Source organism: Diadema antillarum, unplaced genomic scaffold (assembly GCF_040938485.1).
Source record: "Diadema antillarum isolate AM-2024a unplaced genomic scaffold, OU_Dant_1.0 scf00000062, whole genome shotgun sequence".
NCBI classification, from domain to species: domain Eukaryota; kingdom Metazoa; phylum Echinodermata; class Echinoidea; order Diadematoida; family Diadematidae; genus Diadema; species Diadema antillarum.
In genome coordinates, this window is record NW_027270951.1 from 387,733 (window position 1) to 405,895 (window position 18,163).

General features: G+C 37.7%; 1 protein-coding gene across 1 annotated transcript in view; it reads left to right on the forward strand.

The window, feature by feature from the left end:
* Positions 1-18,163, forward strand: part of LOC139716165 (uncharacterized) — a 172,228-nt gene that overhangs the window by 106,697 nt on the left and 47,368 nt on the right. Inside the window, exons 55-68 of the mRNA XM_071627725.1 lie at positions 803-930; positions 5,455-5,579; positions 6,641-6,844; positions 7,785-7,993; positions 8,595-8,725; positions 9,649-9,770; positions 10,241-10,438; positions 11,412-11,605; positions 12,299-12,438; positions 13,457-13,593; positions 14,278-14,487; positions 15,573-15,787; positions 17,035-17,186; positions 17,933-18,063. Coding sequence (XP_071483826.1) covers positions 803-930; positions 5,455-5,579; positions 6,641-6,844; positions 7,785-7,993; positions 8,595-8,725; positions 9,649-9,770; positions 10,241-10,438; positions 11,412-11,605; positions 12,299-12,438; positions 13,457-13,593; positions 14,278-14,487; positions 15,573-15,787; positions 17,035-17,186; positions 17,933-18,063 — 2,296 coding nt within the window. The remainder of the gene's footprint in view (positions 1-802; positions 931-5,454; positions 5,580-6,640; positions 6,845-7,784; positions 7,994-8,594; positions 8,726-9,648; positions 9,771-10,240; positions 10,439-11,411; positions 11,606-12,298; positions 12,439-13,456; positions 13,594-14,277; positions 14,488-15,572; positions 15,788-17,034; positions 17,187-17,932; positions 18,064-18,163) is intronic.

Here is an 18,163-nt window from a genome sequence, read left to right on the forward strand (position 1 = left end):
ATCAGTTTTGAAATGTGAATAGAGCATGCACTGGGCTGACAAAGTCTTTTGTGATAAAATGCAAGACCACCCATACAGGATCAGTGAAAGTCAAAATTTAGTGAGCTCAGCCTTGATTCCTACGTACATCTTATACAAGTTTTGCAGTGAAACAATTCCACTGCTATTACAGATGTACAGTGTACATGTAAGTTGGAAAATTTGTATTGTGCAAAAGTACCTCTGTGAAAGGAAATGACTACTTTAATATCGATAGCAAAAACTCTAATCTTTTGCTCGAAGGGATGATATAGTTTTGATTTAGATGGGGCTTCAAGTTTCAAGCTTTTTTTTTTTGTAAGATAATGAGAAACCACTTAAAAATGTGAAAGAGCATACAATTTTAAGAGGAATTAAAAGTTCATTTTATAAAGATTGGTTTTGAAATGGCGGAGATATCCTAAAACAAAGAGTCCCTGATAAAAGGTGGGACCCACCTTTTGGATATCTCATCCTTTTCAAATTGATTTTTATCAAATGGACTTTGAATTCCTCTCAGAAATGTATACTTTTTGATATTTCAGAGGTGGTTTCTAATTATCTTGGAAATATTTACAATTTGAATCCTCATCTCCACCAAAACTACACTGTATACCATTCCTTTAAAGTTATTTTTCTATTCAGTATGACACAAATGAACATGAATTTAGGCCACGAATACAAACTGAATCCTGTACGAGGTGATGCTTCGGGAACCTGTTATATCTGGTTCGCATGAGGAATGGGTTAGATAACACTAGTATTGTGTTGGTCCTTATCTCAGCCCCGTGGCCTGGCTGCAGTCGGCCCAAGAAGCCCTCGTCGAGACCGGTCTGTGGCAACAGGTGCTCCCCATCGTCAACTTCGTAGACCTACTCATTGAGGGCCAGCTGGATGCCTTGATGCCACTTGGTGAGTTGCATGTCCTGCATCAGACCCCTTGTATCACCCCTAAATGTAATATCAACGCTAAATGTAATATCGACCCTAAATGTAATACACCTTAACCCTAAATGTAATAACAACCCTAAATGTAATACATTTTAAAGCTAAATGTAATAATCGAGTCAACCCTAAATGTAATACATTTTAACCCTAAATGTAATAACCGGAGACAACCCTAAATGTAATACATGTCAACCCGAAATGTAATATCGACCCTAAATGTAATACATGTCAACCCTAAATGTAATATCGACCCTAAATGTAATACTTTTTAACCCTAAATGTAATATCGACCCTTAATGTAATACATCTTAACCCTAAATGTAATATCGACCCTAAATGTAATACATCTTAACCCTAAATGTAATATCGACCCTAAATGTAATACACCTTAACCCTAAATGTAATACACCTTAACCCTAAATGTAATAACAACCCTAAATGTAATACATTTTAACGCTAAATGTAATAATCGAGTCAACCCTAAATGTAATACATTTTAACCCTACATATGTAAATGTAATAACCGGAGACAACCCTAAATGTAATACATGTCAACCCTAAATGTAATATCGACCCTAAATGTAATACATGTCAACCCTAAATGTAATATCGACCCTAAATGTAATACTTTTTAACCCCAAATGTAATATCGACCCTTAATGTAATACATCTTAACCCTAAATGTAATATCGACCCTAAATGTAATACATCTTAACCCTAAATGTAATATCGACCCTAAATGTAATACACCTTAACCCTAAATGTAATAACAACCCTAAATGTAATACATTTCAACCCTAAATGTAATATCGACCCTAAATGTAATACATCTTAACGCTAAATGTAATATCGACCCTAAACGTAATACATCTTAACGCTAAATGTAATACATTTTAACGCTAAATGTGATAGCAATCCTTAACGTAATTCATGTCAACCCTATAAATATGACACATCTTGACGCTTGATGTAATTACGACCCTAAATCTAAGAACCTCATTATAGAGAGTGTAGCAGGTAACCAACGCAGAATATCGGGCAAAAGGTCAGGGGGTATATGAAGGGGATATGACGCAACTTTTTATAGCACTCTTGAAAGAGCAGCAATAGTTGCTTAGATTTATTTTTGTTGTTTACCCAGGTAAAGATCACACAGTCTTATTAATTCCTTTGTTTGCTGCAAAGTTAATTAGGTACATTCAACATATTCTTTTTTAATCTATACCGTTATCATACAATCACATAAACATTTTGTATTTCAATCTTCATTCAGTGTTCATGTTTGTTTAAAGTTTTGATGAAAAAGAAAAAAATTGGCAAAAATTCTTTGCAAGGAATTTCTGAATATGAATAATATTGAAAAAAACAACAACATATACCTACTGATGAAACGGGGTGATGAAGCGAGTAGATTGAGAAAATTAGAAATTAGAAAGATTTAGAAAGATTTCGCAAATTTTTTACGGACCATCATTATCTATGTAATGTTTCAATGACGAAATATCTGTCACACATTGACATGGCAGCAAATCACTGTCCGAAATATTAGCCTCATGACATTGTTCACTACTCCTGGTAATCACGACTATACTTAGTGACACGAAACTGGGACAATTGGTTGTGGGGAGGGTACACGAAATGAATTTAAAAATGCCAGCTAAAGCAAAAAGAAATACAGGGCGTATCAAAAAAAACGTTACACTTTTGAAAAAAATTGTCTAAATTACATTTCAAAATATTTGGAAGATCTTTTCATATTTATGGATGCCCAATAGTCTCATCTATCAAGTGCAATCAACAAAACAAATTTTTGTTCACGCTTGGCTGAACACTGACGCTCTTTGACCAGAGTGTGAAAAATGACTTGCGCCAAATTGAAAGAAGATGGAAAATTCAGCCAGCAGTCCAAATAAGTGCTCCCATTCAAACAAATTGCTCTTTTGCTTAAAGCTTTGATTATGTTTTGATAGTCTGAGATTTTTTTGTCAGCTTTATCGTAATTCTAATGATTTCATTTCTAAATTAATTGGTGAGAATTAGAGTTTGTAATTACTTGAAGATCTTTAAAGCACAGTTTTCACAATACACGGACACATTAATTGATTGATTCAATGAATGATTGATTGCCTGCTTGCTTGCTTGATTTATTGATTGATTGATTAATTGAATGAATGAATGAATGATTGATTGATTGATTGATTGATTGATTGATTGATTGATTGATTGATTGATTGATTGGATTGATTGGATTGATTGTATTGATTGAATGATCTGAGGATGCATTAATTTTGTACTTTTCTTGACTGAGTAACTGGCATGTGGGTTCGATATGTCTGTGCATGATTTGTGATACCTGTGCTTAAAAGATCTTAAAGTTGTTAATCAACCTTCCATAACACAATGGAATCATTTAAAACGTTACAAAAAATCGTCAGAAAATTCCTAAACTATCATAACATAATCAAAACTGTGAGCAAAAGAGCAATTTGTTTGAATGAGAACACTTATTTGGACTGCTGGCTGAATTTTCCATCTTCTTTCAATTTGGCGCAAGTCATTTTTCACACTCTGGACAAAGAGCGTCAGTGTTCAGCCAAACGTGAACAAACAATTGTTTTATTGATTGCACTTAATAGATGAGACTATTGGGCATCCATAAATATGAAAAAATTTTCCAAATATTTTGAAATGTAATTTAGACAATTTTTTCAAAAGTGTAACGTTTTATTTGATACGCCCTGTATGTATCTTTTTTATCATCTTTGAGTCACCATTTGTATATTATTGACTTTCCTATGATATGTGAATGTATGAGTAAGGCAAACTGACTTAACTTTGCCCATTTTTTTTTTCTTTTTCAACAAAACTCTAAGCAATAATGAACACTGAATAAAGATTGGAATACAAAATGTTTATGTGATTGTATGATAATGGTAATAGATTTAAGAACTATGTCACATCGACCTAATTAACTTTGCAACAAACAATGGATTTAATAAGACTGTGTGATTTGTACCTGGGTAAACAACAAAAACAAGTCTATAAGCAACTAAATTGTCGTTCTTTCAAGAGTGCGAGAGAAAGTTGCGTCATATCTCCTTCGTAACCCCCCTGACCTTTTGCCCAATATTCTGCGTTGCTTACCCTCATAATCAGGTGTATTACATTTAAGGTCGAAATTACATTAAGCGTTGAATATATTATATCTAATAGGGTTGCATGAATTACATTTAGGATTGTTATTGCATTTAGCGTTAAAGTGTATTACATTTAGGGTTGTTATTACATTTGGCGTTAAGATGAATTACATTTAGGGTCGATATTACATTTAGCGTTAAGAGGTATTACATTTAGGGTCGATATTACATTTAGGGTTGAAATGTATTACATTTTGGGTTGTTATTACATTTAGGGTTGAGGTGTATTACATTTAGGGTCGATATTACATTTAGGGTTGCAAATATTACATTTAGGGTTGTTATTACATTTAGGGTTGAGGTGTATTACATTTAGGGTCGATATTACATTTAGGGTTAAGATGTATTACATTTAGGGTCGATATTACATTTAGGGTTAAAAAGTATTACATTTAGGGTCGATATTACATTTAGGGTTGACATGTATTACATTTAGGGTTGTCTCCGGTTATTACATTTAGGGTTAAAATGTATTACATTTAGGGTTGACTCGATTATTACATTTAGCGTTAAAATGTATTACATTTAGGGTTGTTATTACATTTAGGGTTAAGGTGTATTACATTTAGGGTCGATATTACATTTAGCGTTGATATTACATTTAGGGGTGATACACCCCTGATGGCACTGTTATCATTTCCTTCATTCTATCATTCATTTCCATCATTCATTATCACTATACGGAAGACAAAATGAGAATAATATGTGGTACAAATGATTTGACTCTTTTGTGCTTGCAATGAAAAGTGCGGGAATATGAGTAGATAAATGCCCTAATTATGCCCTTCTCATCAACGTCATTTTATTCAACTTCATTTTTCATGTTGCCATCGTCCATAAGTGGGCATTTTACAGCTGTATGTACTCTAATAGCAACTAGTACTGGAAGGACTGTTCCATACAAAATGTATAACAGATTAAAAATCTGAACAATTATTTGCTGTAATGTTGCTGTGTAGCTTGTATTATTAGTGGTTAACAACTGCATCAACATGTCCATGCACCATGATTTTACTGATTTTACTCCCCCCACTAAAAAAAAAAAGGATGGAAGAGATGATTTCATGTGATAGATAAATCCCCTGTAATGTCACACTCTTTATGTCCAATACAATCAATGGAGAGCAAAAAACCACACCAAACAAACAAACAAACAAATAAACAAACAAACAAACAAACAAACAAACAAACAAACAAACAAACAAACAAACAAACAAACAAACAAACAAACAAGAAACAAAAACAGACAAACAATAAGATAAAGAAACAGATCTGCCATCTTTTCCTCCAGGCTTCTCCCTTCCACACCTCTTGACCAATGAGACCGTGCTGAACAAGTTCTTGACCGAGGTGCTGGACATGGCCCCCGAGTATGCTGAGGCTCTGCTTCTCTCTGAGATAAATCCAATCATGACGGTGAGCTTCGTTGTTGTTGTTGTTGTTGTTGTTGTTGTTGTTGTTGTTGTTGTTGTTGTTGTTGTTGTTGTTGTTGTTGTTGTTGTTGTTGTTGTTATTGTTGTTTGGGAGGGGGAGGGGGAGAATTGGTTATACGCACTGCTGGGGGGCAGATCCTTTAACCCTTTTCATGACAGGGAGTGTGGACAGTGAGTACAAATCTATGGGGTTTTCTGTGCCAATCAGCACTCAAGGCAAACAAAGGGTTTCCCAGTAATAGCATCTGGAGAGTTCATGAAATGTCATCCTCTATACTTTAAAAAAACAAATATTTTATTATCACTCTTTTGACATACTGTACTTGCAGGTTTACTCAAATGAATTGTGTATTGACAGAGATATATTTTCAGGATACATGTTTAGCAGAGATAGTGAGTACAGAGTATTACTTTGTTTGGAGTATTTTTTTTGTTGCCAAAATTACTATTTTTCCCCACATTGTGTATCGACAATTTTTTTTTCCAGGAATGTTAAAAACTAATGTTGTTGTTTTCTTCCACAAAAAAACAAACAAAACAATATACCCTATCAAGCCTGGAAATATTGCAGTGCTGTTTATCATGTTAATATTAAAAGGTGATATTGAAATAGGGATTAATTAAATCAAGCAAAAAGAGATCTGTGTATTCACACACCACATCCTACACACATGCACAGAGGTAGCAATAGGTGTTTCAGTTGTTGTTGTTTTTATGAGGTGCAGCAACTGCTGTCCTTGAAATCTAATGGCTCAAAGTCAAGAGATATATTTCTTCTGTTACAACAGTCATTTTTTTTTTCAATGATTGTAATGATATGATTGCTCATGAAAGGGTGGTCGAGGGCGGATGTTCACTATTAGTCCGACTGCATTGTCTGATTGATCCTTTTAACCTATTGAGGACTAGGTGTATATCCCCTATAATTCAATGTCCTTTTGAACCATATCGTCTTCTCTAACTTAATGCCTCCTCCAACTGAATTTCCCCTTGAAGTGAACATCCCCTCTAACTGAATGATCCCTTGCACTGCCTGTCTCGTAGCTGGCCGAGCTGCACCTCAATGGCGAGTGGGAGGGAGTCTTCTGTGCAGACGTTCCCCAAATGACGAACAGCTCCGAGGCCAAGGTCTATCAGGTCTTCAACGTGTCGGCCATCTTCTCCCACCTCTGCCACCTCAACAGGACTCAGTTCTTTGAGCACGTCAACTCTCTCCTCAGCATCGACATCCTCAGGCTTACAGAGGAGGTTTGTTCTTTGACTTTAAAACATTTCTGAAATGAAAATCCACTTTTTCCAACATCATAAGTTCTGCTCCAAATGCCATACTTAGTATTTTTCCCCACTCTGTCCTGCTTTTTCTCTTATTGCTTCAAACAAGTACAAATTAAACTGCAAAGTGCAGTAATTGATATACTGTAAAAGTGGAAATCTTTACAGTGTTGAAATTTTCGCGCATTTTGCGCAACCAGAAACTAGTGCGAAAAATGAAAGCACGCGAATATTTTTGCATGCTATATGTGTTCCAGTGGTTGCTGTCTTGATTCCGTGGAATTAAAAATATGCGAAATTCTTCTCACCCAGCCAAGCGCGAAAAATTAGTCGCGCGAAAATATCCGCTCTTACATTATCTGTTATAGTAGTGGAAATGTCTTCCAGTGTTAGAATACTGGTATTGACTTCTTATGACCATGCAAAGTAGCTCATGCAAGAAATATGTGGTACATTGAATACATGTATACTTTGTAACATTGAGATTTGATTATTTATGCGGCTAAATGTGATAGGTACAGTGTACAAGTGTATGAGTAAATTGCATTCACCAGTGTAGCATAATTCTTGTTTCCATATTGCCCAACTAGTGTAAGAAGTCAACCGCCTGGACAATACAATGTGTATATCCTTTCAAAATACAGGGAGTGAGGTTCTATTATATGTTTATTTTGATCACCACAGGTTCTATAACCTGTGAAGGAGAAATACTGTAGTATAGTATAGTATGGCTTTACTTCCCTAATGAAGATTGAAGGAAGTCCACAGCTGCTGTAGGCTCCAAAGTAACTAATGAGTCTGATGCTGGACAGGCATTGAATATTACAGTTTATACTGTACAGTGCACATGGACAGCATGCCTGGTATGTTCAATGTTATACATGTACACTGTTCCCTTCTCACTCTCTTCGTGCAGTTTGCCAACTTGTTGAACCACTCCCAGACTGGTTCCGGCTCTGGAGAGCTGTACGACTGGCAGTCACTGGTCAGCAATGTCCAGCGCATCATCGACACCTACGAGACCCTCTTTAAGCTGGACACGTTCGACCCCAACGTCAACCACACACAGATCGAAGAGCTCTTGATGCGGTTGCAGCACGGGCTGAATACATTCGACATGGAAGTGTGAGTTTGACTGGGCTGTTTGCATTTAATGGCTCTAACATAGCACGATTGTTCATTCCTCTTGTGTTGTTGTTGTTTTTTTTTATGGTGGTTTGTGGGACTGTCCACAGCACAGTCCTACAAACCACCAAAGGCAGGTACATGTAGTGTGTCATCTTATTCTAAGCACAATAGAATTGCAAACTGCTTGATACGTGCAAACCATTTTCTGAGCAAAGTGTAGGGGACCTCTCACACCTCTCTCTCAGATATACTTAACAATGTATGTATATCTGCATGTATGTGACCCTTCACCACAAAGAACTGATAAAGTGCCAAGCAACTTTTGATATTTCCATCTAATTATTCTATTCTCCAAACTTTCCAATGACGTACTGTTTATTTTGTTCCATGTTGCATTTTAATTGTTCGTATTATCAAGAAACATGTTACTACAAAGTAGGTACTAGAGTTAACCTTCTGTTTTTAACTTTATAATATCTCAAAACAAATCTGGCACTGAAGAACCAGTACTTCAGATCTGGCTGAAAACATGGGGTGCAAGTAAAGAGTTTGAAGACATATTTTCTATAATACATGTATGTTCTTTTCTCTTCTACAGTCTGTTTGAGTCCATGGAGCTGCTGAACAACCTGCTGTACTTGGACGGAGAGTGGGACCAGATTAAGGGCTACATGAACACTGTCACCAGCATAGTGGAGTGGATGAATGACCAGCTGGACAATATTGATGGTCAGTGACTGGTATTGCATGCATGTTCTTTGCAAATCATGAGAAAATACTCATCTGGGAACAGTCTTTAGTATTATTCTAATACTAGGTAGAAAGTAATCCTGCAATAAGTTTATAATCACATAAAGAGGTGAATACAAAATGCACGATTACTGTTAAACGAGGAATATTCATGTGCATTTTAAATTCACGAATTTTGCAAGGGCCAAGATTTGCGAAATTAATTTGCATGCGAAAGTTCTTACCTCACTATATGCAGTGAATGCCAGTGGCAATTCCTGAAAATTTCATGCCGTGAAAAATGCTGTCGGCTCCAATTTGCAAAAATTTCATGCCAGGAATGTACAAGTTTATTGTGTTTTACTGCAGGTACAAGTGTACATTTGATCCTGAATCAGTATTTGACATACTATTGTATTTATCACCTTCTCTTTATTGTGGTTGGTAATATGTAGTTTTCTATGAGTGTGATGAAGTTTAGTGTCTCGTTAAGTTGGTAGAGTCACTGACTTAAGATGGTAATCTACTCAGCTTTGCACCAAACGTTTGATGCTATCACCACTCCTTTCATATCTACTCTAGATGTGATAGCAGCACATTATCACAAACAGTACTGTGCCTCCAATAAAGGGGAAAGTGAAAAAGATGGTACCATGTTCAGTAATCAATGTCTGATCTCACTCTGTGATCATGTTCATATCGATGATTCAGGGAATATACAGTTAAATTTCAAGATGAAATGACAAGGGAAGACAGTTTAGAGAAATATCTTTTCGTGATGAAAATAATGAAGCCTTGTAGCAAATTGGTGTGGTGTGACACATTTTAACCTGATAGTTTCTTGTGCTAGCCTTGTGTGTGAATCAGTTAATTACATGTAGATGCTATCTTATTGTGTTTATTCAATATTCTCTTTTTTTCAGCTCACAACATCAGCTTGTTTGAAGCAATCACCCACCATGAGATGGCTCTTCAGAATCTCTACCTCGCTGTGTATCCCCAAGATTTCGCCATTCTTGCCACATCCACAGTCAACACTGAAATAGTGAGTCTAGTAAATGACAGTCATTCTGGACCGAATGAAAATGCTGTGCTATAAACTTTGAAGCTTTTTAGGAGAGGATTTTTTTTTTTCTGCAGGCCAGTGTCAAGTGAACTTTGCTTTTTTTATGCTGTGGGTTAGGGATTTCTGTGCCAAATTTACACTCTTGAATTATTTTTTGGGTGTCATTTATCTTGATAGAGTTCAGTGCAGTGCAAAATCATTGAAAGATTTTCCCACCTCAAAATCTCTCATATTCATGGATGTTAAGGTTGCAAAGTTTGTGCTTGGTTGAGCAGTAAGCAAAATATGCAAAGTTGGCTAGCTGTCGACTGAGCTGGGCGTACAAACAGGGCACATTAAGAGTTAAAGATGATGTGATGATGTTGGCAATCTCAGTGATGACTGCTGCTTGTATTCTCAATTGTTAAAGTACCATTCTCTCCCCTTCTTTTTACTCTCTTATTTTCAAGGCAAATGCGTTGCAGACTCACGATGACTTTGAGCGAGTTCTGTGCGACCCCGCGGCCTTCAACATGCTACTGACCCCGGTCTTTAACGCGAGCCTGGAAACCCTGCAGGGAACACTCTGTGCTGCCCTCCTGGCGGGCCATGAGACACTGGTGGATGACTTGCAGACCCACTTTATCACTGCCCCACTGCAGCAAGATGTGAGCTCGTGGATTTAGTCATACTGTACTTGGTCGTACACGACGGGATTACGCTGGGATATTGCTACTGTGCACTCCTGTTATATAACGAACATGGTTATAATGAAATTCCAGTTACAATGAAGTAAAAATTCAGGCCCCTACATTATTTGCTCTATGTTTTCTATATTGTTTATTTGTTCGGTTATGAAGGAATTTCAATATAGCCATAGAAAACTGCAAGTCCCGAGGACTTCATTATAATGGGAGTCCACTGTACTGCAAAATATCCATAGTACATGTTTATTGGTCTGTGTTTTCTATTATACAATTATACCTCACTTTCAGAATTTGTGAAAAACTTTGACTTGGGAGTCAAGTCTTTAGCACCACCCTTTATGTATCCTACAGTTCTTCTCCAGAGACTCCAACCCTAAGCACCTTATAATCTGGAGATTCTCCCGCCTGAAACCCCCAGTAAACAGGAGACTACAACTTGATGTGCGCAAAGTGCACATCATGAGCGCAAAGCGCGAAATTCCTTGCAGCCAGGGTCAAGGGACCACTTGGGCCCTGGAAGCTCTACGGTTCTACAAATGTAGCTGTTCTCTCATGCTCTCTATGGCTTATTTTTCAACGTAGTTGGTTCTACGATGAAATTAACTACGAAATTACTTCGAGTGGGAAACACAGACCCAGGGTGGGAGAAATTAAATCTCAAGTGGGAGAATGGGAGATTTTGCAAAACTGGGCTTTCGGCAGGAGAGTTGGAGTCTGTGCTTCTCTCCTCCCCGTTTGTCAATCGTGAGACTAACTTTTAATGTACTTGTTTGTATGAGAAATTAAGAAAAATCATATTTTTCCCCATGAATAATTTGGCTTGGATTGATACGATATTTCCTTTGTATTCTTAAGCGCTATTCCTTTGCCTGTGACGCACCAGGGAGTACATGCATGATGTAATTTCATTCATTCTAATTCTTCTCCCTGACAGCTCATAGTCCTCGCTACCAACAACCACAACCACGGCTTTGTGGACCAGGACCTCGACATGCGTCACATGATCAACGAGATCCAGGAACTCGGCGACGGTCTCGCCAACTCCGTGATGAAGGAGTTCTCTGCCGTGGATCAGTCGGGGACTGTGGAGGACGTCATATATGACATGATGATGGGGTTCAATGAGAGGTAAGACAGACAAGAGACTCACGTGTTGGGTCATCTCCCATAGCAGTGGCGTAGAGACTTTTACTCCCCTGCTTTTAGGGCCTTTTTCTCAAAATCTCCCTTACTCTCCTCCTAATTTTGATTTTCTCCCACTTTTGCCATCTGTGTTCAGCTTTAATGTATTTTCTCCCATTAAAATTGCTTTCTCCTGCTCAACTGTACTTCTGTCACAATCCTCAAAATGCTGATAGGCTACGATCACACAAGAGAGTATCGGATTCCATAATCCTAGAGCTTCCATGCATGGGTGAAAGAGACATTCAGATAAATATTGAGCTAGCCACCAGCTAGTGCCACAGTTTGTGAGTACATGTACATGTAGTTCACAGTCTTTTGCAAACATTCATATAAAAATCAGAATATTGCTGGGGTATTGAATGAAATAGGTGTAATGAGGTGACTGAATCTTTTCTTCGAAATATCACATTTATGAGTACTGCAATGCTTGGAAAGCCATAAGGATCACTGTAACTGTTCTGTTTTTGTATTGTTTTGTCTTTTTTTTAAAGCTATGGCTGTCTGTGTATCCTTGATTCATTGGAAGTTAAAGCATGTCATTCATTCAGTCAAGTTAAGCAATCCTAAAATAATTGTCTGCCTTTTCATCAGTCAGTATGCCTTTTAAAATTAATTCATGTTTTCTCTATTCAACAGTGTGATAATGAAGATGGTGTTTGATGCGGTCGCCCCGACGATCATGAACCTGACCATCTGGCCGGACTACCTGCACCCCATCATCGGCAGACTGGATCTGGGCATGAGAATGGTGGATGACCTCTACTTCACACTGCCAGGTAAATACACTAGACTGCATGTTGGTCTGTGAGAAGGGTTCACCAGTCTCCTATTAAACCTACACTTATGAGGCTCAATGAGGTCGGTTGTAAAAGAAAGAAAAATTTTACCTATGCTTTAGCATGGATGTGGCAGTGTTATGTTACATGTACTGTACATGCAGATGGGCCTGATTGCCTAATACCTGGTATCAAAAGTAACAAGTCAGGAAAAAAAAAGCAAAAACAAAAACCCCCAAAACAAAAACAATAACACTAAAATCAAGAATATCAAAGATGATACAACTGTACTTACGTAATGCCTACAATCAAGTGAAGCAATGCTAAAGTACCAATCTGTTATAGAAATTATATGTATTATCATTATTATTACAGCCAAATGATATAATCACACTGTAGCAGCAACAAGACCTACAGTGTACAATGTACATAGTGTAACCTTGACAATTCTCCTTTACATGAGCAAGTCCAATTACTCATATGTCTGGGATATAATTGGTTTGTGTTTTGTATTTTTTTTAGCTCTGAGAGCAGGATTTCGTGCAATAGATACAGACATATGTGCATGACTCAATGAAGGTTTTTGCAACAAACATTTGTATTGAGGAAAAGTTACTTCATCTAAGGTGATCCCACCCCCCCCCCAAAAAAAAAATGAAAACAAAGACAAAACGATAAGGAGTTAACTCCATTAGCACTTTCAAAATGAAACAATTAAGATAGCTCAAATATCCTGAAGACCTTATAAGTTTAAGATACATGTACTTCTTGTAATGTAGGCTTATAGGACTACATGTACAAGTATCATCATATTTTGTTTTAATAGCAATTCTTTGATCAGATATTAAATGTTTGTGCCATGCACTTTAATCATACTGTTTTCTTTGATTTTATCATGTTTGAAATTTGCTACCCCCCCCCCCCCCCAACACTTTCTACTGATTCTTCCCAGATCCATAGCCAGGTATAAGTAAAGGTTAACCCTCTGTATGTTCTTGCAATGCTCCTTGTTTCCCAGAGCGTGTAGGAGAGATAAACGCCATTCTCAACGACACCGCCCTCTTGACCCCTGCCGTGGAGGTCATCCTGGCTGAGGCTCCTGTCGCCATCGCAGCCTGGAACGACATATCTGGCAAGGCAGAGGATTTGGTTGTTGTGAGTGTTACATGGAAATAATTAAACTAGAGAACAATTCGTCGACTGAGAATGAGAAGGGCTTTAGATACCTTGAACACTATGCCTCTTTTCTTCTCCTTTTTCTAGTTAAGTCTGCCTCCTTCAATAAGCTGAAGATTCTTGTAGAGCGTGTTATCCACTATAATACAGTTTATTCACAGATATTTAAAGAATGCTTGTGTTCAAGTTAGTGGCAACTTCACGCCTTTATCGTTCTCAGCTGACAAAAAAAAAAGAAAAAAGAAGAAAAAGTGATCTCAAACTCTATCACAACTCCTACACTAAAAAACTCATAACATTTACCCATGATATTTCCAAAAGAAATATGTTCTGAATTTGACATTGAAATGTATCAATTTCTGTAAACAAAAACAGACAATAATTCTATTAAAGTAGGCTAGAATAGACTACACAGCGGTTGTGGTGTATGCTACATTGTACAGATATGTAGCTACCACTGGGGCTGCAGCTATTGTACATGTACATGAACACGTACAATGTACATCAACATTGTTCTTCCAATATCCAGCCAAATTGCTTATCCCAACAGGCGCCGGTCCAGACATGGTCGGATAACAGAGGTCGGACTGTATTACCACATTAACTGTTTTTGAAATTTTCTACTTCCCTCAATCTTTCTCCTCCTTTCCCTGCCTCCACCAGACTGGAGGACTCCTCCTCCGCCTCCTGACGGGAGAGCTCCAGGGCGTGTCCTCCGACCCCGCCCGGCTGGAACAACTCCTAGTGGGCATCGATGCCGAGGCAGAGGAGACGTCCGTCGACGACTTCATCGTCGCTCTCGACAAGATTCTCCTCACTGATTTCGCCCAGGAACTCATGGCTGCCTTTAAGATCCCAGAAAATGCCCAGAGGGTGGGTACCAGTACACTATATACCTCCACTTTTTGTACACTTTCCTTCAGGAACACAAAAGAAAACAACAAACGAAAATAAAATATCAATAGATTTTTAGATTATTCAAACAGTCATATTATCATCGTATTGAGTTTTATTTCTTTACTAAGCATTTGAAGAGTTTTAGTGCAAAATGAGCTAAGCACCATTTTGAAATATTTCAAGGTACATGTAAGTTCATCATCAGATAGAGCAAAATTAAACCCTTACAGTAATATCTCACTTGTGTCATAACAAGGAATATTCTACAAGGTATGATTAAAGACATCATGTATTTTCTTGTGATTTTCTTTGTTTGTTTTTTCTTTTTATCAGCTTTAATCACGAATGTCTCAACTTAACAAGAATGGAGTTAGCTTGTTTTGGGATAAAACTCTTCATTTGTTTTCTCATGGGGATCATTAGTCAATTGCTGTTTCTCACGTTTGGATCTTTCTTCTGGAAGCTTTTACAAAGTGCAAATTGAATAAAAGATTCTTTTTTTCAACAATGAAGTACATTGTACATGTACAGAGTGTAGCATCAGTTCGTCCCTCAAGTCAATGCATGATGTACATTGTACAGTGTAAGAGAAAGAAGAGAGAGAATAGAAAAGATTTCCTTTTTGGATAGCACCAGAAGAAAACGTAGCCCCATTGAAATGTTGGTGCAATGATTCATTCTGTACGAGGTACATTGTATGTTCCCCTCAGGGTACAGTGTAATGATATCTATATGTGTAGAACACAAAGTACTAGCTGGAATTCATTGTTTTCTGCTTTATTTAGCCGCATCAGTTTTTATCCCCCATTTTTGCTTGTACAAAAGTTGCACTCCATTAGTGAATCCTTTTGCAGACCTGTGAATAACCTACTACATGTATTTGTACATATACAGTATCTTTGGCTGTCTTCAGCTAGAGTTAAATGAGATGAGCTCTGAAATACATTGTACATTGTATATCTCTTAGAAGACAAATGCTATGCCTCAAAACAAGTAACAGCTATGAAGTACCAACAGGTGAATTGTGAAAGCATTCCTGTTCTTTTTATCTTTTTTCCCAGTTGGTGGTCATTCTGGACTGGTCAAACACTGACAACCTGCCGGTGTGGGACGTCGGCTTCCTGGAGCGCTCCACTTACTTTGTCCGCAGGGTGTCCATGTGCTACTGGGACGACACGCTGTGTCCGTCCATCGACCTCGAACTCGGGCAGACTCTCCAGCTTTTTGCCTCGTTGGTTGAGATCGTCGACGAACTGCAGAAGCAGAATCTAGAAAAGTGTGTTGGTTTGATCGTAACACTTTTACATGCCCTTGCAATGAGCTATAAACAATTGTCATACAACTGTTATATTGATGAACATAACAGTGAGGATGATGATTATATTAATGATAATGATAATGAATAACATTTATATAGCGCTTAATACTGATGTTTCTAAGCGCATCAAATCGGGGGAAAAATAATATATATAACGTAAAAACAAAATACAGCATTATGTACATATTATAATAACGACAGCAACAACAACAACAGCAAAATTAAGGTTGTGTAAACAGATGAGTTTTCAACAATGACTTAAACCTATCAACATTTTCAGCGTTACGAATATAAAAAGGGAGTTCATTCCAAAGAAGTGGGGAAATAACTGAAAAGGCCCTATCACCATAACGTGTACAGGTGCGGGGACCACGTGATAATTGGAGAGCGGAGGAAGAACGAAGAGAACGGGTTGAAGTGGAGGAGCGGAAGGAAATTAAATCTGTAAGATAAGATGGGGCAAGATTATTACATATCTTGTAAACAATAAGGAGGATTTCAATATCATTGAAAATGATATTGATTTTGATTATGTTTATTCAATTTGTGTTGCTTATTTTGGACTCGGCACCACTTTGGTAATAGGGCAATGTCATGGTAACAGCTCCAAGACACATTATTTCTACTGCTTATAATGGGATGAAACATCGATTTGTGTATGACGGAAGAATGGACAGTAGTGTAAGGTTTGGTGCAGGACAATTCATCACACAGTCCAAAGCACCGAGCTCACCCTACTGTACCTCCTTGATAAAAAGTGTGTATATTCACTTTAAGTTGCTGCCAAACCTGATGTTAACACATTTCTCTGCACAGTACACCATTTAAATATGCAGATTGAGATAGTGGTCTTCAAGTGTGTGCAAGTTACTGTAGTGTAACATGGAGGCATATACTGTACATGTACATTGAATTTTTGTGTGATTTGTTTGTAGATGAAAGTCTAACCCCCTATAATGGGTACATAATCAAGTGATGGCAACTGTAATGATGACTCCAATGACATCAACCTTGATACCTAGTAGTGCTGATGTTAGTGATAATAAAATGGTACACATGTAGTAATGATAATGATAGCATTAGATAATTAGAATGATAAGAGACACAACTATAATTATAAGTGTGTTTGATTGATATCAGATGTGTACATACGTGCATGTTGCATACTGGTAAATACTTGTGATTTTTTTTCTCCCCGTTTTCAGCCTCTTTGATCTATTCGAGCTTGTCCAGCCTCTGCTTGACGGTAACCTCCTGGGTCACCTGAACGTGTCCAGTGACCTGGAGCAGACTCTGTCCGATGTTCTGGACTTCCTGGTGACCGTCTACCAAGATGGCACGGTCAATCTCTCGGGCGGTGAGTGGCAGCATCTTTCTTTTAGATTCAATCCCAGCAGCCACAACATTTTTTTTTTTTAAATTTTGCTGTCCAAATCAGAAGGAAAAAGACACTAACTTTGTCATGCAGTAATTTTATTGAATGAGAATAAAATCTTGCATGCAAATTGGTGATATGTCTGTGAAAAATAGTACAAGCTATTTATAGAAAGAGACTACAAGGAATTTCAAAGTTTGACATGCTGTTGAATAGCGTGATGTTGTGGCAGTACCATCAGCAAATTATCTTCATTTTCACTTAAGTATAAAAGAGAACAGCAGCAATGAAAGTGGTCTGTTGCTTTTGATATGTACATAAACAATCTATGCCTTAGTTTGATTGTTAGCTTGTGTCTTAAATAGCCAGATGATTTTCTGTGGTTGATCATCTTTACAATAGTCTGCCTTGGTGTTGTCTAGCATACACATTGTACTATAATTTGTTTGTTTGTTTGTTTTTTCACAATTGTACCAGACACTGGCTAGCAGTCTTGTATTTGAATTTACGTCTTAAGAACTGCATGATAGGTGTACCTTCGACATTCAAATTAACCAGTATCTTCCCGAGACAAATATACTTAATACATCACACTACCCAGTTCCCATATAAGCTTAGAGTGAATACTCTCAAAATCGCATCTCGGTATGTTTCTCTGGACTTTGAAATACTGTAAAAGTTAAGTGAATGAGCTTTTCTTCTACTGTGACGACGCTTCTCTCCCGTAGTTCTGCCACTCCTCGACTTTGACAAGGCATTCCTGAACTCGTCCATCGTCCTCCAGTTCTTGCGAGAAGACTTGGGTCTGACCGACCTTGACCTCGCCCATCTCATGGACGGGACGCTGAATACCACCCTGGTAAGTGGACTCATCTTTGGAGTCTGTTGAGCTGTATGGCGTGCTAGATGAAACAAAATGTTGACTGTTGGACCCGCTTTGGTGACTTACGTTGGGAAGC